Source organism: Hyaena hyaena, unplaced genomic scaffold (genome assembly GCF_003009895.1).
Source record: "Hyaena hyaena isolate Hyena2069 unplaced genomic scaffold, ASM300989v1 scaffold_1, whole genome shotgun sequence".
Lineage (NCBI taxonomy): Eukaryota > Metazoa > Chordata > Mammalia > Carnivora > Hyaenidae > Hyaena > Hyaena hyaena.
The window spans coordinates 5,170,080-5,197,814 of record NW_024080633.1 but is presented as its reverse complement, the minus strand read 5'-3'; the positions used below and the strand labels follow the sequence as shown (position 1 = coordinate 5,197,814).

Here is a 27,735-nt window from a genome sequence, read left to right as displayed (position 1 = left end):
AAGTAGGGGTGAAGATACCTACCTTGGTTCTCTGATGAGAACTAGATGAGAGAATGTCTGAAATGCATGTGTACAGAGCAGACTGGCACTTGATTCAGGCTTTTCATGGGGGTCATTTCTACCCGCCCGCTTTCTCACCATTAAGTCCTATTCAACCAACAGAATTCACAAGGAATGCAAGGTAGGAAACCACAACTTTAATGGGAAGTTCAAGTTTCCTTTTCATTCCAAGACTAACATTCCCTCCGTATTTGCCCATGTGCCTTATTCTTCAGTTAGGCCTGCTTAGTTAGCGCTTTGGGCATGCCCCCACTAAAGCTACACAACTTTTTGTTAAAATAATCAAATATGCTAGTAGGACTAAAGGAAACAAAGCAGAGCATTGGATAAGCCATTGGCCCTGGTGAGTAAAAGGCAAAGGGCCTCTTAGCAGACACGGCGTGCCGGATGTCCAGGAGCACAGGAGACATATCAGTGTTCCTACACATGCTGATGAATTTGAGATAATCCCGGTGCTTAAGGATATAGTCCTGTCCATAGTCCTCCTGCACGTCGGGGGTAAGGTTGTCCAGGATGTCTCGCTCCAGCTTGTTCCACATTTCACTCGTGCCCGCGATATCTGGGATGCAAGAAGAAGGGAGGCTCAGATGCTGGGGAGGCCAGACCGGACATGTCCGACCCCACCAGGGAAGCAGGCCCTTGTGGATTGGCTTCTGTGGGGAAGGATAGGCATTCCCAAATGCCTTTTTTAAAAATGAGCTTTAAAATGGTATTTAATATATATTTCGACATTCGTATGGAAAAGTACACACACGTCTGGGTTTCCACCAACTGAAGAGCCTGTGTAACCAGCAGCGGAAAGAGAAGACAAGCCAGCCTCAGAGCCCCCACTCCCAACCCCCTTCCCAGGATCCTCTTTCCCAATAACCAGGATAGAGACGTTTTGCCTGGCGTCGGACGTTATGTAAATGGAATCACACACTATGTCCTGAGATTCATCCATGTATTGTGTGGTCATTCTCATCACTCTGGCTTTCCATTGTGTACATATACTATCAATTATTTATCCTTTATACTGTGATGGGCGTTGAGATTGTTTCCAATATGGGGCTTTTACAAATAGTGCTGCCGTAAACATTCTATTACATCTGTTTTCATGATCATGATATACAATATGAAGTGTACTGTATATAATATATATATACTATGTATGTACATGCATATATACATCTACATATAATTTCTTAATATAGAAACAATACCTACTTCTGTGTATAAAATTAAATACACAATGCTATCATCTTAGCTATTTAATAAATATAATTTTAAACAATATATAATACATATAATTTATCCATTTAAATTTTAGCTTCTAAATTATATATAATTAAATATATAAACATATTTGATATAGAAACAATGGGTGCTTATTATATATAATTTAATTATTATACATTTACCTTAAAATATTGTAGCAATGCCTGCTCATTATGTAAAATAAAGTAAATAATGAGATGTATATGTTTTTAAAATTAATCTCTTCTAAGGTAACTTAGAGTTTTGCATGACTTTCTACATTTCCTCCTTGTTTATACAAACATGTATACACACAGGGGCGCCTGGGTGGCTCAGTCAGTTGAGTGTCCAACTCTTGATTTCAGATCAGGTCATGATCTCACAGTTTGAGTTTTAGCCCTGCATCCGGCTTCAAGCTGACAGCATGGAGCCTACTTGGAATTCCTTCTTCCCCTCTCTCTCTCCCCATCCCTTCTCCCTTGCACAATCTCTCTCTCTCTCTCGGTCAATAAATAAATATATTTTTAAAAAGGCTTTGGTTTAATGTTATTTTACTTTACCAGGAACAAACAAGAGCCCAAAGGATCATACTATACAGGGTTTGCAAAGATTTGCTTCTTTGTTTGCTTAGTAATAAATCAAAGACCTGCCTCCGATAGTAATGGTTATAGATTTAAACCAGAGCAGCAGAAATTTCCCGTTGAACAGCTTTTAGGCAACCACTTCTCTATCAAAGGACTTTCCAGTCATTCCTGGATTTCACCATTTCAGTTGACGCTGCCATAAATATCCTTGTACAATACATCCTTTCGTATTTCAGCGTTTTACGTCTGCAGGCGTTCTCCCCCCCCCCCCCCCCCCCCCGCCACTGTGGCTGCCTGGTCAAAAGGCACAAGCATTCTGCATTTTAATACCCACTGCCAGATTACTTTCCAGAAAGGATGCAGCACCTCACATTCCCTCCTGTGAAGTGTGTGATTGCTCTGGAATTGCTGTGGGGATGAACCTTGGTTTACCAGCGTGAGCGGCTCCTGGATATCAGATATTGGGTCTGTGGGGGAGCCTGGCTGTGAAATGTAAGCCAGTGAAATCCAATTACACTCACTGAAATGCAAAAGGGTTTCAATTGCTCATTACTTTTCATGAAGGCACAATACCACACTTAAAGAAATGATTACCCTGACAATTATACTCAAGGCTTCTGGGTCTTGAAAAACATGTTTCTGTGAATTATTGTTTCCCCCAGCTACCTCTCCCCAAGTCTCAGCTTCCTCAAGGTGAGAGATTCCTTTTCCTCTCTTCTTCCTCTCTAAATACCTCATGGACTTTCTAACCATTTTTGTGAGTACCCTGTGCAGAGTCCTCAAAGTTCTCTTTACTGGATACAAAGCCACCAGACGTTTGTCAACTTTCATCTGCCACTTTTGACACACAGTTACTGCCACTTTGGGGCTATACACAATGAAATCGTTGAGGTGACCTAGATCCAAATCCCATCTCTGACTCATACCACCTTTGTGACTTGGGAAATTTCCTAACTTCTTTGAGCCTCAGCTTTCTCCCTACAAGATGGGAATATTACTGATGTGGGGAACAAAGGCAAAAGAAATTTACATTAAACTAAATTTCCTTTTAACCTGCAGCCTGCTGACAAATACTTCAGGCAGGCAGAGTTTACCATTCCCCCAGAAACTCCCAATCTTAATGTTAATGCTTTGCCAGAGGCAAAAACAACCTTGGCTTGCCAACCTCCAGGACTCTGGGATCTTGTAAGTCCTTAAAAAAAAATATTTGTTTATTATTAAGAGAGAGAGAGAGAGAGAGACAAAGCATGAGCCGGGGAGGAGCAGAGGGAGGGGGAGACATAGAATCTGAAGCAGGCTTCAGGTTTTGAGCTGTCCCCACAGAGCCTGACACGGGGCTCGAACTTACAAACCGTGAGATCATGACCTGAGCCGAATTCAGATGCTTAACCGACTGAACCACCCAGGTGCCCCTGGAAGTCTTCCTTAACACGTGAAAATCCTTTGGAAACTTCCTTTGTCTTTACTGCCCCCAACTGCCAAGTATATAATCAGTCGTTCCTCAGAACCCCAGCGCAACTCTCTGCTCTGTGCTTTAATAAAACTACCTTTTTGCACCAAAAATGTCTCAAGAATTCTTTCTTGACCTTTGGCCCTGAACCCCAACAATTCTCCACATCATTTTGGGGTCCTTACATGGGGCTTTGAGTCTTTTCACCTGGACTCTGAGCCTCGGTGCAAACTTGGTGAGTCCTTCCTCTCCCCTCCCTTTACTCTCATATCAGGGGCTTTTCAGAGAGTACGATTTTATTGGAACACTTCCATGTCAATGCTCAGGCTGCAATTCTCTAGCCCGTGGCTACTCTACCTAGAGGAGAAAGCCTGCCTTTTGGCTGGAAGTTAGTACCCAGGCCGGAATGGTAATAAGACTAAGGAACTTGATGCTCTTTCTTTATTCCTGTCCCTGTACAAAATTGTCTGTCTCTCTTGAGCATGAGACTAGCACAGCTGCCCATCTTAAGAGTCCTTTGTGAGGCTTCCTCCTCATTGGTCTAATGTGATCCCCTGGTCTAACCACCTCTGGCTCTGAGAACTCCACCCAGAGCCAGCTGAAACCAGTGCCCGGTTCAATGAAAGCCCACCCAGGACCATTTCCTAGGGAAGCTGGCTATAAAGACTACATGTGTTGGACTGTTGTTTAGACCCTGATGGATTTCTATCTTTACTGTTTTCCATAATGTCCTCTACTACTTCAACTACAGAATTGGGTCATTTCCCCTTGTAAAACTTTTCTGTTTTCCATGGGTTAAAAACGGTGGGTTCTTCATGGACTTCACAGAAAGGTAGGGTATTTCAGTCCATTCCCTGGCACCTGTTTGTAGCATAGGATATGATGGGAGTGGAAGGACACTAGCATCCCGCCTACAGGGACTTTACAGCAGGGCGGCAATCATAGCAGTTTTGTTCAAGGGACGCCTTGGGTCACTTTGACCACAGGGACCTCTGACATGTACTGCGTGGGATGCCACCTGGGAGTTGGGGGGTGTGTATTTTTGATAATGGACCTTCTCTCTTCTGTTCCCAAGGACTCTCCCTTGGAATGCCTTTTAACCCACTGGAAACAATTCAGACTGCAAAATTTAAGAAAGGACTAATCTGTAACGTTGCATGGCCTCAGTTGGGCCTCTCAGCTCTCTCCTGTGGGAAACCGGGGAAATGGATGGAGGTACCCTAAGTCCAGACCTGCACAGCCCTAAATGAGGACCCTGACTCAGGGCCTCTTGCAGAATGTTTGGCCAGTAAACCCTCTCCTGACATACTAGATGATAATTTTTTCTAAATAAGCCTTCTCCAAATAAACCCAGATTGCTGGAGGAAACACAGGCCATCCCTGATAAAGGAAACACTGACTCTCTCTCTCTGTTCCTCCTCCTAATAGATGTGGGGGCTTCTCCCTCATTCATTTCCCAGGTTAATGGCTATCATTGGAACCAACTGTCTCTGATCAGTCTTTCTTGGGCTAAGGACTTCAAGAAATATTCCCAAACAGCTGCTAAAATTCCTTTCATTTCAAGTATGTTTCCTGTCTTCTCTGGCGTGACATGGACTGCCTATTTCCACTTTAGTGGAAGGCTCTTCCGCCCTCCCCTCCCCCTCTTCCTGTTTGTGCACCACCTACGGTACGGCCTTCATGACTTGCTCTTGTATCGTCTTGGATGCTTCCAGAACCATCAGTCCCTCCTTCTCCCCTCACTGTCAAGGAATGCAGAGAACCCCGTTGGACTTACACTGCCAACTTCAAATTTCTCCACCTGTGTCCCAGGTAAAAATTAACAATGGGGAACAAATTGATTGACTTCTAAGCGAACTCAGGTGGAACATAATTTGGTATTTAAACTAATTGAACTTTTAATTCTACCTAGGTTTACTGAAGGTCAAATAAGCTTGTGTTATCTGTTGCAATTTGTCAGCAAAAAGATGACTTAAAATGATTAATTTTGTCTGTCTCAAAGTTTTCTTGGGTAATTGTTAAGGTAGTTTTCAAAGTCTTTAGTAACCTGAAACTATAAAGTTTTGTTTGGATGATAAAATGGGATTGAACTCATTGGACATCTAAGCCTTTTCCAAATAGGATGGAGTGCTGAAGACTGATTACTGAAAATAGGTTTGTGCTTTTGGCTTCCTATCACAGAGAAACTAAGAATATTTAGATCTGTTGGAAAATATGCCTTGTGCTTAATAAATTCATAAACTTGCCATCTAAATAATTCTGGTGTAACAGTTCACAATTGGTTACTACTTAGTTTTCACTGGAGACTCGGGCTTCTAAGATTTAAATTCTTCTGCTAAGTGTGATTGAGACTGATGGAAATAAGGGAAGCAACTATGAATTTTATAAGTTGTAGAAGATTTATGAAGGGAAATCTTTGGAAAGGAGTCGGGCTCTGTGCTGATTGCCAGCTCAGAGCCTGGAGCCTGTTTCAGAGTCTGTGTCTCCCTCTCTCTCTGACCCTCCCCTGCTCGCGCTGTCTCTCTCTCTCTCTCTCCTAGAATAAAAATATATTAAAAAAAAAAAACTCAATACGAAGGAGCTGAGTTTTGCTAACAACTATATAACCCTCCATATTTGCCTTTGGAATCTCATAACACCATCTTGGTTAAATAAGTAATTAAGTTCTGGGGTGCCTGGGCGGCTCAATCAGTTAAGTGTCCAACTTCTGCTCAAGTCATGATCTTACAGTCGGCGAGTTTGGGCCCCACGTCAAGCTCTGTGCTGACAGCTCAGAGCCTGGAGCCTGTTTTGGAGTCTATTATCTCCATCACTCTCTTACCCACTCACCGCCCCACCCCCCCTAACATTTGCACTCTGTCTCTCTCTCAAAAATAAATAAACATTTAAAAACGTTTTTAATACTTGAGTTTTAAATGTTGTAAGGATCTGTAATCCTATTTAGGCATATGCTGTATAAGTTTGGGGATATTTTAACACACTTCCCAGCATTTAAACTGTCAGTGAAGTCTTTTTGACAAATTAGGCCTTTCTATTTGGTATTTAAGTGACTCTGGAAGCATTGTTAAACAAATACTAAGTTTTAGGTTATGTTTGGGTAACTGCTGTAACTATTCTAGAGATGAAATTCCTCAAGTTTTAATATGTTTTAATATGTTCTGGTATAAGGTCATCACTTAATAGTCTAATTATTGAAGAGTTCTGTGTCACAGAAATAACCGGATTTCCTTGCCACTCTAATGAACTCTCATCTAATCCTTAACCATGTCCATTGTTGCATCTTTTGTCATTTATAGTTCTTGTTCTTATTCTCTTGCAAAACATGTTTCATCTTCAAGGATACTCATAGAAAGGGCTTTTGACAAGGGTTTTTGATATCTTTAAAATCATAAAATTAAATTGGTAAGAATTTCCAGAACTAACTAAAGAGCTGTGTTCAAACTGAACAAGAATTAGTAACATAGGGTTACATAAATTAAGGGAGATGATTAGAGTTTTTGTGACGCTTGTTTGAAACATTGCTGGTTCTCTAATGTTTGTGCTTCCAGATTAAGGAAATTTTCTCAAGATATCTATGACTTTCAGAAATGCGATGAAGTATTCATTTGTGAACAAATTAAAGCATTTAACTTTTCTCCCTACCTGAACCCTCTGAAATTCGAAAGCTCTCAGGGAGGGTTCTTTCTTTCATGACAATTGCAGTTTATTTGCAGAAGTTCAATAAGATTATGTTCTTCTTGTAACAGGACACCACTGGACATACTGGTAATTTCACCAAGGCTTTGACTGGAATGTCCTATTTGAGAGGACATGCATAGATTCAGATATGACCCGACAGCTTTTAAGGAACTAATGTTGACTTTATGAAACATGGAGCCATAAAGCCCCTTGGCAATGCTGGCCTGATACCTTGCTTACAGAGTTCCCAGCAGCTTTAACACATGAGTAAAGAAGGTCACTTCCTGGCAGGTGCAGGAACCTAAAGATATTTGGGGACCTCATGAAGAAGAACTTGTCCACATCTACAGGTATTGTAGGCATGTCTGAGGGCAAGTACTTGACTTTGGCTTCTGGCTTAGAGAGGCTACAAAAGTTCAATTTAGAGATTCCTTATAAAATGTTCCAACAAAGCAGATTTTAAAAGATCCATTTGATCAATCACTATTCTTGCTGAGCTTATGTAAGTAATTAGGCCGAGTTTGTTAAAAGTGGATTTGTTTTACAAATGAATTAGTATTTATTTGGCTATCTCTGGAAACGAGAGCAATTACAGAGAAAAATTACATTTCAGTAACACATCTTTGTAGATATTAAATTTTAATACTACTTATTTTAAATTAGACTAGATTCTAAATTCTTCTGGTTTCCTCAAATATTTGGCTAAGGCTCTCTCTAACTTAGGTTTCTGATCTTCTTCCATTCTCTTGACTTAAAGTCCTTAAAAACTAAAACTGCCTTTTTCCTAACAGCCCTAAAAACTGATGCTGGACAACTTCAGGGAAACTTCAGAGAAACAGCTCATAAATAGACCATCTTGCTTATTATTTCATGGGGATAATAACCAGACCCCATGGGTATACAATTATTTGAACAACTGGAAAATGGGATGGATTCCCCCAACAATTTTATATATGAAAAGCCTTTACTCACTATCAATGGGTAAAGACTACAGTGCTTTATTAAATTATTTACATTCTGTGAGTTCAAGCCCCACATCAGCCTCTGTGCCAACAGCTCAGAGCCTGGAGCCTGCTTCAGATTCTGTGTTTTCCTCTCTCTCTGCCCCTCCCCCACTCATGCTCTGTCTTTCAAAAATAAATAAATGTTAAAGAATAATTTTAATTATTCACTTGAGGCCAGGTTAATTCATAAGTCTCTCTAAATGAATATGCAAACTCCCTAAACCTGATCTGAAAGTTACTAGCAACCCACCCCATATAAACCCAGGAGCCAAGGTTTACTTCAAGAATTGAAACTCTAATACAGAAGGGGATTTAACTCCAAAATGAAAAGGGCCCTACTGGGTCATATTATGTACTCCCACAGCCATAAAATTAGAAGGACATTCCTCATAGACTCAAGAATGAAATCTGTATCTTCCTGGGGCATTTGGGTGCCTCAGTCAGTTGGTTGAACATCCAACTCTTGATTTTGGTTCATATCGTGATTCCAGGGTCATGGGATCAAGCTCCACATTGGGCTCTGAGTTGAGCATGGAGCCTGCTTAAGACTCTGTCTTTCTTCCTCTGCCCTTTTCCCCCACTTGTGCTCTCTATCTCTGAAATAAAATAAACAACAGAAACAACAGCCCTCACAGGAATCCAGTGTGCCAGCTAAGGGCACCTTCTTACTCCTGTGAACCTGTGGAGGACTTCAAAGTTCTCCTCAAAGGAAAATGATGGTTGTATCTTATTTTCTCATTCTCCTTTCCCCCATTCATATGGGCCATTCAAAAGGACCCCCAGAGACATTTGAATTACAAACCAAAAAAAACCCATCCTATTCAGCTACCTGTTTCCACTCTGTCTGAGGATGCTTAGAGCCTGACATCTAAAAATCTTCTCACTGGCAGCACTGGGGGTGCAGACACTGGGTTTATAATTTGTTCTAACCATTAACTTATATTTTTCTTTTGTTTCCATAAAGATGCCTCTTGTTAATTACCTGACTGCTTGCTAAATAAACAGTGGATGATGGCTAATGCCACTTGCTACACAATTAAGGCCATACATGACTCTCCAAGTGGCATTAGAGGGTTGGCTTTAGCTCAAGTGGTTACTTCGAGTGTGGATGCTCCACAAATGACATTAGATATTTTAACTACTTCACAGGTTGGAACATGTGCTATCATAAAAATAGAAAGTTGTACGTATGTTCCAGATATCACAAGCATGTAGCAGGACTGCTAACCGATATACTCAGATCATCACGTTAAACTTTCTCTTTCCTTTAGTGATAGGTTACTCTCCTGGACTGGAGGAAAGTTTTGGTCAACTCTCAAGTCTTATATTCAGGCTTCTCTTTCTCCAAATAATATTAACCTTATTTTGTTGTCTTCTCCAATGCAGTACCATAACTTCCGGCTGATAAATGATCCTCTCTCCTCAAGGAGGTTTATATATGCTATCTACCTTGGATTGGCTACCTCGGCTTTTGGTAACTCCTATAGTATATAGAAACTCCCCCAAATGACCAATGTTGACCCATAGGTATGGACATCTCTATGCTCCTACTCATCAGGAAGAAGTTACAGAAGATAAGACCTTCCACCCTTAACAACCTTAAAGATTTAAGGGTCAAAATTGTTCAGATGTGTAAAACAAGGCAAAAGAAATATAGATAAAATTAAACTTCCTTCTAACCTGTGGCCCATTGACAAATAAAATACTTCAGGCAGACAGAGTATACCATTCTTCCAGGAATTCTCCGTCTTAATGTTAATGCTTTGCTAGAAGCAAAAAGCAAACTTAGTTGACAATAGCCAGATCCTGTAAGTCTTCTTTAACTAATGAAAATCCTTTTGGAAACTTCCTTTGTCTTTACCTCCCTAACTCCAAGGTATATAATCAGTCATTCCTCACAACCCCAGTGCAGCTCTTGCTGCCCACAGATCCAATCCCCATGCTTTAATAAAACCACCTTTTTGCACTGAAAACCTCTCAAGAATTCCTTCTTGGCCTCTGGTTCTGAACCCCAACACTTCACCTCATTACAACACCTACCTCCTAGGTAAGGATTAAGTGAAACAGTGTATGTAAAGTACTTAAACTCTGCTAATCATGAAATAGTGGCTATTTCTATTGCAGGAACTAAAGAATCTGGTCTGTCTCCATGAATGTCTTCAGAGAAGCTCTTTGTCTCTCTGAAGATTCCTCTTCTTGGGCCCCCACCCCACCCCAGCTTTCAGCATCCTTCTCCAAACTTGAGACCTCAGCCCTCCACTGTCTGGCCTCTTTCCTTGACAGGAACCACCAGGATCACCTTCACACTGAGGGCAGCCTCATATAAAGAAAGAACTTAGCTCGGCACCTAGAGATCTGCTTTCAGATTGCCCATCACCAGGGCACATGGGGTATGTGTCACCTACCCCACACACCTGGCGAATGATGTCAAATTAAGCCTACCCCTCAGGGCTGTCATACAGATTAAGACCTATATGGGAAGGATGAAAGTATAAATTGGAACAATGTTTTTTAAGTTTTTTTTTAAAGTTTTATTTATTTAAGTAATCTCTGTACCCGGCATGGGACTCAAACTCAAGACCCCGAGAGCAAGAGTCACATACTCTTCTGACTGAGCTAGGCAGGTGCCCCTAGAACAATATTTTGTAAATATTTATTTTATTATTATTATTATTGGGGTTTGTTTTTGGTTTTGTTTTCTGGTTTTGTTGTTGTTCTTGTGTTTTCGGGTTTTTTTTTTTAGAGAGAGAGCATGAGCAGGGAAGAGAGAGAGAGAGAGAGAGAGAAAGAGAGAATCTTAGGCAGGCTCCATGCTCTGTGCAGAGCCTGACATGAGACTTGATCTCATGACCCTGAGATCATGAAGCTGAGCTGAAATCAAGAGTCAGACGCTCAACCGACTGAGCCAAGCAACCCTGGAATAATATTTTTAAAAACAGTTTTGTATGATCCAGTAATGCTGAAGCTGATTAAACTCCACGATCCAGCCACTCCACTCCTGAGAATGTGACATTGGAAAAATCACATACACGTACACCACCGAATGTGCATGTGCCGAAGGGTCCATAGCTACATTGTTCACAATTGTCCCAAAGTGACCCAAATATCCCATCAGTGATAGAACAAGTGTGGCATGTTCACAGAGTACTGAAAATGAGGGAGCTGAAGCTACAAACCACACAGATGACCTGTGAAACCAGTGCTGGGTGAGAAAAGCCAGACAGACCCAAGAGAATATATACACATAGAGAATATATACATATGGATTCCATTCAAAGTTCAGAAACCAGTAAGTCAAATTCTATTGTTTGTGGATGCATGCAGGCTTGCATGTAACACTGTGAAGAAAAACAAATGAACGATTGCTGCAAAAAATAAAGAGATTATATGTTGAGGGTGGGGAGGGCTAGGACTGGATGGAGATCAGATGGGCACTTCTGGGAGCTGGCAGTGCTTTCTTTTTTCATCTGGCTGTTAAGTGCATGAGTTTTTACAGTAATTTGTTAAACTCTGTGTGTATATATTTCTCAGTTTAAAAAAAATGAGTGTGGGGTGGGGTACGTGGCTGGCTCAGTCAGTGGAGCATGTGACTCTTGGTCTCAGGGTAGGGTTGTGAGTTTGAGCCCCACATTGGGTGTTGAGATTACTTAAAAATATTTTTTAAATCTTAAAAAAAAAAAAAAGAATGAATGAATTCTAAAGGTAAAAATAAGGAGCACCTGGCTGGCTCAGTCTGTATAGCGTGAAACTCTTCATCTCAGAGGTTGAAAGTTCAACCCCCATATTGGGTGTAGAGATCATTTAGAAATAAAATCTTTAAAGAGGCATCTGGGTGGCTTAGTAAATTAAGCGTCTGATTTCGACTCAGGTTCTGATCTCGTGGTTCCTGGGTTTAAGCCCTGTGTCAGTTTCTGTGCTGAGGGCCCTTGCTGACAGCTCAGAACCTGGATCCTGCTTCAGATTCTGTGTCTTCTTCTCTCTGCCCCTCCCTCACTTGTGCTCTGTCTCTCTCTCTCAAAAAAAAAAAAAATTAAAATTTTTTTAAAAAATGAAATCTTAAAAAAAATAATATTAACATCGACAACATCAGGGAATAATGCATCGAAAGCAGCCAGTACTTCAGAAGATGAGATTTCCCCCTGCCCCCCAACAAAAAATGTTAGCTCTAGCAATTTGGGTGAATCCTCAAAACTGCAACTTAACATCAGAGTTGCTTTCTTGTCCAAAAGGAGTCTTTCATCTGTGTTCAAAGTTGTCTTTGGCTATGTCATCAAATCCTCAACCTTCCTGCCGGGCTCAAAGTCAGATTCATCGTTTTCCCCTTACCTGAAGCGTCAGCCAGCTTTCCTCTCTGCCACGCTCCTGTCCCAGTCTCTCAGTCTGTCATATTTGGCACCATCTTTGGGCCACGTTCCTTTTCCATCAACTCTCCCTGACTCTCCTCCCTGCCCAGGGAGTCCCCATGTTGGAACCCCCTCTCAAGACTTCCTCTGCCTCCCCATTCCTGCTGCCAGCGTCTAGCCTCACAACCCCAATGGCCCTGGTGTCTTTCTCTGATTCCCTCCCAGAACAGCTCCTTGACTGAGCCATGCTCCCTCCTCCTGGACAACTCTGCGCCTCCAGGCTGCCAAGCGCTTCCAGACACACTTTCAGTTTTCCTTTTAGATTTTATTTTGTGGGTTTTCTAATCTTCAGACCTCTAGGGTTTGTTCTTTGGTGTGTTCGTAATCCTTCCCCATTTGTGGTCTTTTTTTTTTTTTTTTTTTAATTTTCTTTTTGGAGGGTGGCCATCTCCTCCCAGGGTAGAAAGGATCACATCTTTCAGAAAACAGGGGACAGTGTTTGAAAAACATATGACATCTGGGGTGCGTGGGTGGCTCAGTCTTGATTTCGGCTCAAGTCATGATCTCACAGTTGGTGAGATTGAGCCCCATATTGGCGGGGTGAGGGGGAGCTCTGTCTCTCTCAAAAATAAATGAAAACATTTTAAAAATTAAAAAAAGAAAAATATGACATCAAACTTAATTCCTTTGTGGACAGATGCAGGGGAACAATCATGCACTGAAAAATGTGGCACTTCTCCTTTTATTTTACTTTTTTTAATGTTTACTTTTATTTTTGAGACAGAGAGAGGCAGAGTGTGAAGGGGAAGGGGCAGAGAGAGAGGTAGACACAGATTCCAAAGCAGGTTCCGGGCTCTGAGCTGTCAGCACTTAGCCCGACGTGGGGCTTGAACTCATGAACCGTGAGATCATGATCTGAGTCGAAGTCAGATGCCCAACTGACTAAGCCACCCAGACACCCCTGTCCTTTTATTCTTAAAAGAGGCCCTCCATCCCAACTCCTCTTTGGCCAACCACTGAGGGGTTCCAGTTGAGCCCTGTCAGGACAAAGGACCCTCAGCCTCCCCTCCAGGATGAACACTAAGGAGCTCTTGAACTGAGATACCTACTTGTTTTGAAGCCTCCAGGCTGGATGACAGAGACTTTAACTCCCCATTTGGAAAGCTCTTGTCTCATGATTGCTGAAAACATGGTCAGGGCCGCCTTGGATGCACTATAGGCTGCCATCTTTTCCATTGGGACCCCCCCTGCAGAAGTAATGAGAGAGAAAAAAATTAGGTCTGATGTTTTTATCTGTTCATGCACTAAGTATTTAAACAGGACCTACTGCATGCCAGGAACTGGTCTCTTGGTGACCAGAGCAAACAAAGACAGACAAGAGCTCTCAGCACCTACATGAGCACATATTCTTGGTCACAACCATCCTCTAGCTTCCTCTGCTTCTGCCTTCCCTGGCTGCTCTGTCACAGTCCAATGACAAGCCACATAAAGGGCAAGCTGTCCCAGAGTCTAAGCTAAATGCGATTCAAGTGGCAGAAAGAGAAGCTGCCCCAGACTCTGACCTTCCAGGTTGGCCAACCTCCATTCTGAGGTTCCGGGTGGACATATCTGGGGGAGGGGCACTGTAGTTGAACAAAGTGCATCTAATACTTGTCACAGCAAGGGGTAATGCACACCATGGGGAACAATGGGACATTTCTGTATGAGGGAGTGAGAAACGGCTTACTCTAGGGTGAGGCAGATGCTCTTCATTGCACCTTATCACACTTAGCTCAGAAGCTGGGAGAAACAGCCTGAAACTGGGTCTATCATTGGACCCGATGTTCAGGAGGAGCTATGGAAAGCAGCAACAAAGGAAACCAGAGAAGTGGAGCCACCTTAATTGGAATAAGGGTTTCTGCACATGTAATTAATGTACAGATCTCAAAATGAGACCATCCTGGATCAGGATGGGCCCTAAATTCAAGAACGGGTTTTCTTGTAAGAGACAGAAAAGGAGGAGACACAGGAAAACAGGAGAGCAGACCATGTGGAGAAGGAGGCAGAGATTGGGGTTGATATGGCTACAAGCCAAGGAATGCCTGGAGTCCCCACAAACTGGGAGAGTCAAAAAGGCATCCTCCCCTAAAGCCTTCAGAGGGAGGGTGCCCTGACAACAGCTTGCTTTCAGACTTCTGGGCTCCAGAACAAGACAGAACAAATTCCCGTGGTTGTAAGCCACCTGTAATTGTCACAGCAGCCCTAGGAAACAAATACCCATGTGTTCCTGGCATTCTTTAACTGGAGGACTCTGAGAGTGGGAAGGGTGAGGACAGTGAAGGCATGCAGCATTCAGGGGACCTCATGGGGAACCAAGGGTGACTGGACATTAGGGCTCCCAGCTTTGGCAAAGATTTCCCTGGCCAACAAAGCAAGCTCTAGACAATGGCTAAATAAGCTCAGATATAGCCACACAGTGGAATACCACTCAGCCATTACAGTGTCCATTGAGAGGGAGGTGTCTGAGTGGCTCAGTTGGTTAAGCACCCGACTCTTGATTTTGCCTCAGGTCATGATCTCACAGTTCATGGATGTGGATCCTACTTGGGATTCTCTCTCTCTCTCTCTCTCTCTCTCTCCCCTTTCCCCACTCTGTCTCTCTCTCTCAAAAATAAATTAACATTTAAACAAATTTTTAAAGTTCATTAAAAGGAATGAACTTGAGAGGTGCCTGGTTGACTCAGTTAATGGAGCATGGAGCCCTTGATCTCAGGGTTGTGAGTTCAGGCCCCGTGTTAGGTGTAGAGATTACCTAAAAATAAAAAAATTAAATTAAATTAAAAAATTAGAGAGAGGGAGGGAGGGAGGGAGAGAATCTTAAGCAGGCTCCACACTGAGCGTGGGGCTTGATTTCACAACACTGAGATCATGAACTGAGCCAACATTGAGAGTTGGATACTTAACCAAATGAGCCACCCAAGTGCCCCAAAAAGAATGTCTTTAAAAATATGTGATGAATCTGATACACACAACAGCATGGATGAGTCTCAAAATAATTATGGTGAATGAAAGAGCCAGACCAAAAACAGTACGTGCTATATGATTCCACATATTTAAAATTCTAGAAAATGAAAACAAATCTATAGTGATATAAACAGACCAGTGGGTACCTGTAGTGGGTGGGGGAAGGGTTAGAAAGGAGGACAAGGAAGCTTTGGGGAATGATGGACATGTTCACCATCTTGATTGTGGTGATGGTTTTCTGGGTACATACATGCATCTAAATTTATCAAATTGTGTGCATTAAATATGAGCAGCTTATTGTATGTGAATTATATCTCAATTTTTTAAAGGAAGGGAAGGCAAAGAGGGAGGGAGGGAGAAATAGAGAGGGAGGAAGGTAGGAGGGAAGGGAGGGAGGAAGGAAGGAAGGGAGGGAGGAGCCTGCTTCAGTTTCCATGCCTCCCTCTATCTCTGCCCCTCCAGCACTTACGTTCTGTCTCTCTCTCTCTTTCAACAATATATTTTATTATTTTTTTAATGTTTTTTATTTATTTCTAGGAGAGAGAGAGAGAGACAGCGTGAGCAGGGGAGGGTCAGAGAGAGAGGGAGTCACAGACTGAAACAGGCTCCAGGCTCGGAGCTGGCAGTCAGCACAGAGCCCGACGCGGGGCTCGAACCCACGAACCGCGAGATCATGACCTGAGCGAAAGTCGGACGCTTAACCGACTAAGCCACCCAGGCGCCCCTTCAACAATATATTTTAAAAAACATTTAAAAAAAAGAAAATGAGATGATAAAATGTATGGAAACAAATACATACAGGTACAAACAATGGGGAAAATCTGCATAAAATTGGTAAATTATTATCAGTATACTGCTTATAATATTGTCCTATAGTTATGAATGAATTAACCATATGTACTCAGGTAAAGGGTACGTAAGATTTCTCTCCATTCCTTCTTAAAACTTTAGCTAAATCTATGATAATCTCAATAAAAATTTCAATTAGGGGAGCCTGGGTGGCTCAGTGGGTTAAGGGTGCAACTTTAGCTCAGGTCATGATCTCGCGGTTTGTGGGTTTGAGCCCCGCGTTGGGCTCTGTGCTGACAGCTCAGAGCCTGGAGTCTGCTTCAGATTCTGTGTCTCCCACTCTCTCTGACCCTCCCCTGCTCATGCTGTCGCTTTCTCTCACTCTCTCTCTCTCTCAGAAATAAAACATTTAAAAATAAATAAATAAAATTTAAAAACTAAAAATTTCAATTAAGGAGCACAGTATCTCCACCCCTGTGTTTATTGCAGCATTATTTACAATGGCTAAGACATAGAAACAACTGGCTAAGACATCCATTGATGGATGAATGGATAAAGAAAACATAGTATATATGCATATATATGTATATATATGCAATAGAATATTATTCAGCCATGAAAAAGGAAGGAAATCCTGCCATTTGCAACAACATGGATAGACCGTGAGGATCTTGATGGCCTTGAGGGCATTATGCTAAGTGAAATAAATCAAAAAGAAAAAAAGAAATACTATATAATCTCCCTTACAGGTGGAATCTACAAAAACCAGACTCATAGATACAGGGAACAGGTTGGTGGTTACCAGAGGTGGAGGGTGGGGTTGAAATTCATGAAGGTGGTCAAAAAGTACAAACTTCCAGTTATAAATAAGTTCCAGGGATGTAATGTATAGCATAGTAACCTTAGTTAATGATATTGTATCATCTGTTGGAAAATTTGCTGAGGAAATCTTAAAAGTTTTCATCACAAGAAAAAAATTGTACCTATGTGAGGTGATGAGTGGTAACTAACCTTTCATGGTAATCATTTCACAAGGTATACATGCATCAGATCAGCATATTGTGCACCTTAAACCAGTACAATGTTTTATGTCAATGATATCTCAATAAAACTGGGGGATGGGAAGAGCATAGGTATTGAAGTAGAGATACCTAGAATAGTTAATGTCAATCATCATCCTTATTCTAACATGATTATTAAAGCTTTGGTCTGGATCACCTAATTTCCTTTTGGGAAATACTCATCCTTATCTCCCTGTTTTTGTAGGAAGGCTGTCATCATTGGGTTGGTTTTTTTGTTTGTTTGTTTGTTTCTCATTGAAAGGGGCAGATTGACCAGTCCCAATACCCCATTTCTTGGACCTGGAGATTGGGTTGGGGCTGAGCATGTGACCTCAGTTGAGCCAGAGTCCTGATGTAAGTGGTGGAAGAGAGATGACCTTATTGCTTATTCCCAGTTATGTAAGTATGCAATGGTAGAAAAGTGGAACTCCCAGGCCATTTTTATTACTACATCAGAGAAGATAAGCAAAGGAAAGCAGAGGAGCAAAAAGGGAAGAGTAGTAGTTGGAAGCGGAGGGTTGAGGGAAATGAGGAGTGAAGGTAGGGGAGAGCCATGATGATCCCATCTTAGAACTTAGTTCTATCTAGTCAGTTGGTAAATGAATAAATTCCTTTTCCCTCTTCTTTTTAGCTACTTTGAAGTTCATCCCTGTCACTTAAAGGAAAGAGTCCTGGGGTGCCTGCCTGGCTCAGCTGGTTAGGCATCTGACTCTTGATTTCAGCTCCGGTCACAATCTCACGGTTGTGAGATTGAGCCCTAAGTCAGACTGAGTGTGAAGCCTGCTTGGAATTCTTTACTTTCTTTCTCTCCCTCTCTCTCTCTCTGTTCCTCCCCGACTCATGCTCACTCTTCTTCTCTTAAAATAAAATAAGTAAGCAGTAAAAATAAATAAATAGGGGCCCCTGGGTGGCTCAGTGGGTTAGGCATCTGACTTCGGCTCAGGTAATGATCTCATGGTCTGTGGGGTCAAGCAGCACATGGGGCTCTGTGCTGACAGCTCAGAGCCTGGAGCCTGCTTCAGATTCTGTGTCCCCTCCTCTCTCTTTGCCCCTCCCCCGCTCATGCTTTGTCTCACTCTGTCTCTCAAAAATAAATAAATGTTAAAGAATTTTTTTGGGGGGTGTCTGGGTGGCTCAGTCGGTTAAGCATCTGACTTCAGCTCAGGTCATGATCTCACAGCTCCTGGGTTTGAGCCCCATGTCAGGCTCTGTGATGACAGCTCAGAGCCTGGAACCTTCTTCCAATTCTGTGTTTCCCTCTCTCTCTCAGCCCTTCTCCCACTTGCGAGCTCTCTCTCTCTCTCTCAAAAATAAACATTAAAAAAATTGAAGTTTTTTAAAATAAATAGATAAATAAAGAGTCCTAAGGCTTAACTGATGAAATTTCAATCCAGCACCTGGCATCAAACGTTAAACTCCAGTTCCCGTCTTGCCTCAGATAACCAGCTGATGCTTTTTAAAGTGATTTCTAGTTTCGCAAAATCTTAAGAATCCCAAATCCAACTTTTTCCATTTACTGGGGAGAAAGGCCAGTAAAGCAACTTGTTCTCATCTGCAACCCAGTTTGCAGGGCTCGAGAGTCCTCACTTCCCCACAGTCTTATAGATGAGGGGAGCTTGGCCAGTTTCGAGGCCAGTTAGCAGAGGGAGATGGTGAAGAGCTGATTTTTGAGCCAGCACTGCCTAGGTTCAAATCCCAGCTCTGTCACTGATTAGTAAAATCAATTAATATTAGATACATAAAATTTTATGTTTATGTACCTCTTAAAATTTTTTTAAGTTTATTTATTTTGAGAGATACAGAAACAGCTGACTTGGGGGGGGATGGAGAGAGAAAGAGAGAGAGAGAGAGAATCCCAAGCAGGCTCCGTACTGTCAGCACAGAGCCTGATGCAGGGCTCGAACTCACTAGACTGTGAGATCATGACCTGAGCGGAAACCGAATGTCAGACCTGACTGAACCACCCAGGCACCCCTCGTGTTTATGCACCTCTGTATTTTAATCTGTAAATTAACAATAATTATGGTATATGCATCATAGAGCTGTTGTGAGGTTGAATATATCAATATATTAGAATAGTGCCGGCCACAAAGTGAGCTCCATATAAGAGTGCTACTGAAGGTTTTCACAGTATCTCAATAGCCCTAAAGGCTCCATAGGTTTGGTATTTCCTAGATTAGTGAGTGCACCTGTTTTAGGATCTCCCGCAGTACTTGTGATGTGGTTTTGGAGCGATGGTGGGGATCCGGAGCAGATGGCCAAGAAAGAATTCTTGAGATGTCTTTGGTGTAAAAAGGTGATTTTATTGAAGCATGGAGACAGGAGCTATGGACAGAGAGAACTGCACAGGGGTTATAAAGAGTGACCGATTATATACTATGGAGTTGGGCGTTGGGGAGCGGGAGGGTTTAAAGGAAAAAGGAGGTTTCCAAGAGGAATTTCATATGATAAAGAGGACTCATAAGATACTGGAGACCTTGCTAATTGTTGAGCTAAAGTTCTTTTTCCCTTAGTAAGGCATTAACATTAAGACAAGACAGTTGGGAGTTCCTTGGAGGAATGTTTTACTCCGCCTATCTCAAATATTTGTCAGTGGCCTCCACATTGTAAGGAAATCTAACTTTACCTACATTTTCTTCTTTGTGTTCCCCACACCACTGTGGAAGGGAGGGTGATGTTAGGGCTCCAGGAAATTGAGTCTACAGGTTTTTGGAGATTGCCTTTTTTCTTGTAAATCATTAAGTGATTAACTGATGAAGACTCTTGTCTTGCATGACTGTGATCTCTATCAGTTAACCATTTGTTTTTCCCTTTGTTCTTGGCAGCCAGGAGTGCCTGAGGAATGTCACACAGGTCCCACCTGGTGGGGGGAGGGTCACCCATGGGGTGTTAGTTTTTGCTTTGCTACCAGCTTGCCATTGGCTCCCTCATCACTTGTTTCTGTGGATTCCTAGGACCTATCCTAGACTTGCTTGCTAATCAGACTGACTGGCTAGGGCAGGAGGGCAGGAGACTCTTGAGCCCCACATTGGGTGTGGAAACCTACTTAAAAATCAATCAGTCAATCAATATAAAACCAATCCAAATGATTTTTTTTCTTTTTTTCTTTCATAGTTTATTGTCAAGTTGGTTTCCATATAACACCAGTGCCCATCCCCACAAGTGCCCTCCTCCATGCCCATCACCCCCCTTCCCCTCTCCCTCACCTCCATCAGCCCTCAATTTGTTCTCAGCATTCAAGAGTCTCTCATGGTTTGCCTCCCTCCCTCTCCCCAACTATTTTTCCCTTTCTCCTCTCATGGTTCTTTGTTAAGTTTCTCCTGATCCGCTTATAAGTGAAAACATATGGTATCTGTCCTTCTCTGACTGACTTATTTCGCTCAGCATAACACCCTCAAGTTCCATCCACATCGCTACACATGGCCAGATTTCATTCCTTCTCATTGCCATGTAGTATTCCATGGTATAGATAAACCACATCTTCTTGATCCATTCATCAGTTGATGGACATTTAGGCTCTTTCCATGTTTTAGCTATTGTTGAGAGTGCTGCTATGAACATTGGGGTACATGTGCTCCTATGCATCAGCATTCCTGTATCCCTCGGGTAAATTCCTAGCAGTGCTATTGCTGGGTCATTGGGGAGTTCCATTGTTCATTTTTTGAGGAACCTCCACACTGTTTTCTAAAGGGGCTGCACAAGTTTACATTCCCACCAACAGTGTAGGAGGGTGCCCGTTTCTGCACATTCTCACCAGCATCTAGAGTCTCCTGATTTGTTCATTTTAGCCACTCTGACCAGCGTGAGGTGGTATCTCAGTGTGGTTTTGATTTGTATTTCCCTGATGATGAGGGACGCTGAGCATCGTTTCATGTGTCTGTTGGCCATCTGGATGTCCTCTCTGGAGAAATGTCTATTCATATCTTCTGCCCATTTCTTCACTGGATTATTTAGGGGTTTTTGGGTGTGGAGTTTGGTGTGTTCCTTATAGATCTTGGATACTAGCCCTTTATCTGACATGTCATTTCCAACTATCTTTTTCACATTCCATCGGTTGCCCATTAGTTTTGTTGATTGTTTCCTGTGAAATTGCCATTTTTAGACCATTTATGACCTACAAAATGGCAGTCCCAGAAGGCTCAACCTCATAGACTCAACCTTGCTGTTAATGTTTCATATTAGTATCTAGGATTCCTCGGGACATCAGATGAAATAAGTGCAGATGTGCAAAGCTTCCTGAGCAAGAGCCACACAGGGTCTCAGGGCATTTTCCCTTCCTGACCTTATGTACCCCTTCATTGCCTATTCAGTTAGATTCTTAATTTCTGTTTTTGCTCCACTCAGGTGAAAATCCTATTGCCAGAAGGCAGCAAAGCAAGAGATTGCAATGAACTTGGTAAGTTTATTTCCATTTCTACAGGGGAAACTTGACTTCCAAAATAGAGGGCTTAACTATTGGGGTGCGGGAGAACTGGTAAGGGATGTGCAACCCTGGGTGTATATGTGGGCTACAGCCTTAATGACCAGAGTACTGATGTAATTCTAAGGACGCTACATCTTGGAAATTTACATACTCATCCACTAGCTGACATTAAACAAATCCAGAGAGACAAATATACATTTTGTGTTCGTTTTTAAATTTTGTTTAATTCCATAATTCAGTAGGCATAGTAGAATCACTGTGGGAACATTAAAATACAGTAAAACAAAAAGCAATGCCCAGGCCCTACGCTAGAGCAATGAAATAAAAAACATTCTGGCAGTGGGATCAGAACATCCATCAGTATTTAAATAAAACTCTGCAAGTGATTTTAGTGTGAGGATGGTGCTCTGAGTGAGTGGTTCTCAGACTTTGGGGAGCATCAGAATCACCTACGGGTCTAAGGAAGCACCCAGAGGCCAAGGTCCATCAAGGAGGAAAAACCTAGGCTTTTCTGGCATTCCTCAATTACCCAGGTGAATCTGATCTACTTCTGCGACTCCAAATTTTGAGCACCTCTGATCTCTTGCAGCTAAATTGTTTTAGAACAGTCATTTTCATACTTGGTAGCTAGTTGGAATTGCCTGGGAAGCTTTAAAAAAAAAATCTATTCCTGTCCCCACTCCCATGTGACTTAATTGGTTTGTGGTTCACAGACTCTGGGATTTTTTTAAAGTTCCCCCAGGTGATTCTAATGTGCAGCCAGGGTTGTTAAACACTTCTAGAGAACATCTCTGAAAATTTTCCATATATTCCCATCCTCTGTACATGTAAATGCTAATACCAGCTTGAGATATAGAAAAAAAAAAAACACCTATAATCTCTATTTTGGCTATAGAAGGCTCACACATGATCTCAGAAGCTGTATAGGGACCTGGCAGCATTTATCCCTGATCTAAATCTCACAGATACAGGGAAGGGGTGGCGGACAGGATATGTTGTGTTTTGGGATTGAAATTAAAGAAACTTTGTAATGCCGTGCTGGACAAAGAGGTTTTGTGAGCTATATAAACCTGGATCAAATATATTCCTTTCAAATTATGTTGAGTGAAAGCCAATCTCAAAAGTTTGCATATTGAATAGTTTCATTTATATAATATTCTTGAAATAAAATGATAGGGATGGAGGAGAACAAATTCATGTGGTCAGGGTTGGGAGTGGGGGTGAAGGGGTGGATGTGGCCAGAGAGCATTTCTTGGGAGACTTGTGATGGAACAGCTCTGTAGCTATTGCGTTAGGAGATACAGGAAGCTGTATGTGTGATACATCTGCACAGAACTATGAGCACACACATAAATTAATGTAGATATAACTGGCGAAATCTCAGTAATTCTGTGCATTGTAGCAATGTCCATTACATGGCTTTGATATTTTGCTATAGTTCTGCAAGATATTATTAGGGGAGGAGGAGTGAAGGGTAAACAGAACTTGTTTGTACATTTCCTTGCAGCTTTCTGTGAATCTATAATTATTTCCAAATAAAAGTTAAAAAATACAAACTCCCTTTAAGGCATGCTTAGGAGGCAGCCTTGCTTACTTCTCATGTAGGTCTTTGGCTGTACAAAGCCCCATGAAGTCTCCTTAAAGTTTTTGTAACTGAAACTAAAAATTTAAGGTTTTTGAGGTTTGGCATCAGAGGCCAAAAAAATAAGGCCTAGCTTATTTGAAATCTTAAAAAGAAAATGAGAAAAGCCTCCTGGACAAGCTAGAGCTTTAGAAACATCTGCCAAGTTTGCAAGCACATTTAAAGTGACAAGATCCCTCTTTCCCACTCCATCCCACACATAACCCTCCCCCCACCAACAGATGTGGCTAACATGAAAGTAAAACTTTGCACTCAGCGTACTTGCTTGGGACATATTAAAATTGAATGTTAGGTTTCCCCACAACAGATTCTAAGTAGCCATTTCTAATAAATGATTCAGTACTTGCGGTGATTTAATACCCAGTCAACAATAGGGCTTATTTTAACCAACCACATACAGGCCTATGGACTCTTTTCCCCTTCTTGACTGCAAAATTTCTATCCTTAGTGTAGCCATCATGACTCTAGCATCCCACCCCCCTCCAGAAGATTTCATGTCCCCCCTCCCAGTTTGCCTCAGGGAAACATTCAATGACTTTGTTCCCTGGCAGGTAAATAAACTCAGCATTCATGCTGTTGATTCTGTTGTGATGGACTTAAACCAAGGGAGACTTCGAGTTACAATTTTGAGCTTAGGGAAGAATTCTAGAGACCTTCTCTCTCTCCCAAGTGTCCTCAGACAGGGACCCTTTCTGACTCCCTTGGTGTGGCATACACAGTAAGTTAGTAACATTTCCTAAGGTTCTACCAGCCAAATGGACGTGATGTCCTCTGAGGTCACATAGGACCTCAAAAACTCTTCAGTGCCACCGGATCAACACCTACAAAGAGATCCTCTCATTTCTGCCTAACGCTAGTGTACAGGTAAGTACATAGGAATTATGGAAGACAAAGTGTTTTGCGAAAGACAGCAGGGGGCAGAAACAGTGCAACCTTTCAGCCTGAGGCTGTAGAGGAAGGAAGTGATACTGTGATTTAAAACAGATATAAATGGTCTTTGACCCATTTCTAGCACAGAGCTCCTAAAACACGTGGAATTTCCTAAGTGATGACAGCAGCAAAGGTGTCGTTTGTTAATGAGGTGACAGGAGTTCACCTGAGGGTGGGGACTAGTTGCCTAAGGAACCAACCACATGATGGGAGGGGCAGAACTTTCCCTCCTTCTCCAAACCCCCAGCTCCTGGGCTAGGGTTAGAGATTGAGATCAATCACCAATGACCAAAAGATTTAATTAACTGTGTCTAGGTAATGAAGCCTCATAAACACCCAAAAGGAAGAGGTTTGGAAAGTTTCCAGGCTTTTGAACACATAACACGCAGAGATTCAGAAACCGTGGAAGCTCCCTGGCCCTTCCCTATGCTGTATCCTATTATATCTTCATCTAACTGGTGATGCATATCCTTTAATATTCTGTGTAATAAACTGGTAATCCAGTAAGTAAGCAGGTTTCCTGAGCTCTGTGAGCAGCTCTAGCAAATTAATTGAAACCAAGGAGAAGGTCATTGGAACCTCTCTTCTATAGCTGGTGGGTCCAGAAGCACAGGTGACAAACTGATATCTGAAGTAGGGGTGGGGGGGACTGTCTTATAGGGCTGCCCTTAACCTTTGGGATCTGATGTTATTTCCAGGTAGATACTGTCAGAATTAAGTTGAATTATAGGACAGTCCACAGTAGAACTGGGTATAGGATGACAGTCCTTTATTCAGAGTCAAAAAGAAAAACCATAGGCCCCAAATGGAGTCACTTATGCTAGGCCACATCACCAACAGGAGGCTTCATACCTAACCTAACTGCAGTTTCCACTTCCTCCAGACCTGTAGTCTTACCTGGGTCAGTCAAGAGTTTTCTTGTCAGCACCAGCGAGGTCATCTATCACATTCCCCTCCCTCCAACCACCCCCAAAGGAAGATGAAGTCATGATAAGACCCTGTGCTCTAACCCCTAAGGGAAAGTGAATTTGCCAGAAACAATCCTTTTTTTTTCCTTTTGCTGATAATCTCCATACTCCACCTTCTTTCCTATAAAAACCTTCCGTTTTATATAACTCCTCAGAGTTCCCCTTTACATGTTAGACAGGGTGCCGCCTGATTCATGAATCAGTTAATAAAACCACTTAGGTCTTTGAAATTTGCTTAGTTGAATTTTTGTTCTTTAATAAGAGGTCCCAGGGTCCCATGCCCACACCAACTGTCTCATTCTCTAATACCTTCCTAAGCCAGAACTCGCATGACCTTGTCTTAGGAGAGTGTAATGAGGACTCCCAGCCAGTTTCTCCCACCTCCAAGGTGATCTGGAGTCAACTCAAGCAACAAAGTCCATTCCTTTACTGAGTTCTTCCAAGCTGAAAGCACAGACCAAGCACATGGCCCCAGAGGAGGCAGGTTTGATAATCTCCTTTAGGCCTTGTTAGCGGAAACTTGAGACTAATAGCATCTGGTTATTCCCTTGTAACCGGACAGTCTCTGGGGATGTGACCAACTATCTGAGTATCAAAGTCAAAGTCTGGGACCTTGTTACTCACGGTGTGGTTGGGAGCCAGCAGCAGCCAGGAATCTGTTACAAAGGCAAATCCTCAAATCCCACTCTAACTAGAGCTATTGAATCAGAAGTTTTGGAAGTGGGCACAGAATTGTTTTCCTTATTGTGATAAAATACATACAATGTAAAACCCACCACTTAGCCTTTGTAAAGTATACAATTCAGTGGCTTTAGTACATTCACAATATTGTGCAAGCATCACTGCTGTCTAGCTCCATACCATTTGCATCGCACCCAAAGAAAATCCTCCATCTGCTAAGCTGTCCCTTCGCATTCCCTTTCCACCTCCTCACCGCCGGCCCAATGCTAATATGCTCTCCATCTCTCTGGATTTGCATATCTTGGGCATTTCATATAAATAGCATCATCCAGCACATGGCCTTTTGTGTCTGGCTTCTGTCACCATAATCTTTTCAAGGTTCATCCATTCTGTACCATGTACCAGTTCTTCATTCATTTTTATGGATTAATAATATCCCAGTGTATGGATAGATGATATTTTGCTTATCATTTCATCAGCTGATGAACATTTGGGTTGTTTCCACCTCTCCCAGTATGAATAATGAATGCTATGAACATCCGTGTACAAGTTTTTGTTTGAACACCTGTTTCCTGTTCTCTTTAGTATATACATAGGACTGGAGTTGCTGGCTCATATGGTAATTCTATGTTTAACTTGTTAAGGAACGACTAAATGTTTTCCATAGAGGCTGGGCCATTTCACATTCCCATCAGCGACTCATGAGGGGTCCAGTGTCTGCACATCCTTGCCATCAAGTGTTGTTTCCGGGTTTTTATTTTGCTTTGCTTTTTATAGCCATTATCATGGGTATGAAATGCTGTCTCTCTATAGTTTTGATTTCCTGCCGTTGTTTTGAAGTAGCCCTCCTGGTGATTCTAAAGCATGTGAAATTTGAAAAAGTTGTCTAGGGACAGTAGCATCCACTCATGAACTAGTTTCAGAAATGCAGAACCTGAGACCAGTTAGGCTCACTCAGTCAAATTCTGTATTTTTAAAAAGTTTATGTGTTTATTATTTTGAGACAGAGAGAGAGGAAAGAGAGAGAGAGAGAAAGTATGCACACTTGAGCACAAATGGGAGAGGGCCAGAGAGAGGGGGAGAGAGAGAGGGTCCCAAGCAGGCTCCGCACTGTCAGCATGGAGTCCAATGCGTGACTCAAACTCACAAACTGTGAGATCATGACCTGAGCTGAAGTCAGACGTTTAACCCACTGAACCACCCAGGTGCCCCAGATTCTGCATTTTAATAAGATCTCCCGGTGATCATGACACACACACTGGTGTTTGAGAAGGCCTTGTGGAGGAAACATCCCTAAATTGCTAACACTTCCTAGTCATCATTTAAATATTCTAGAGTCAGGGCCTGTGTTTTCATGCCCCGTTTGTCTAGTATATTCTTGTCAGACAGTCTAGAATAGTCAGAGTAACATAGAACTTGGAGTCAAAGAAGCAAACCCAGTTTCCAACCCTGACTCCATCACACCAGTTGGATGATCCAGGCTAGTGTTCTTGATCTAGAAAAGGAATTGATATCTGCATTCTGCACACTTTAGAATTATGATTTTAGGCAAGTGTAAGCATCTAGTGCAACTTGGTACAGAGAAGTTCACTGAGTCTGGTTCTACCTCCTCCCCTTGCCCAACACTAGCCCCGGTTATTTTGTGAGAGTTTTAGGGAAGCAAATCTCAGCCGCGGCCTCCTCTCACATCACTGAGCAGCTGGGGAAGGGCCAAACGATTTGCCAGAGGATTTCCTTAAGGCAGCCACTTGGCAAGAAGTTCAGGACTGATCCCACAGTCAATTTCTCTGGACTAAGTATGACCTTACTCGAGGCTGGAATTCTGTGGGATACTTGTAATTAATAGACTTGTAAGAATCTCTAGGGCCACTTACTTTGGTGGA

At 42.2% G+C, this 27,735-nt stretch overlaps 1 protein-coding gene across 2 annotated transcripts in view; it reads right to left on the bottom strand.

Moving 5' to 3' along the window:
- Positions 1–208: 208 nt before the first annotated feature.
- Positions 209–27,735, bottom strand: part of HSD17B2 (hydroxysteroid 17-beta dehydrogenase 2) — an 83,135-nt gene continuing 55,608 nt past the window's right edge. For both annotated transcript variants that reach the window (XM_039223757.1, XM_039223818.1), the window contains 2 exons: positions 13,465–13,602; positions 209–619 (listed from right to left, as the gene is read on the bottom strand). In XM_039223757.1, coding sequence (XP_039079688.1) covers positions 276–619; positions 13,465–13,602 — 482 coding nt within the window. In that variant the 3' untranslated portion in view covers positions 209–275. The remainder of the gene's footprint in view (positions 620–13,464; positions 13,603–27,735) is intronic.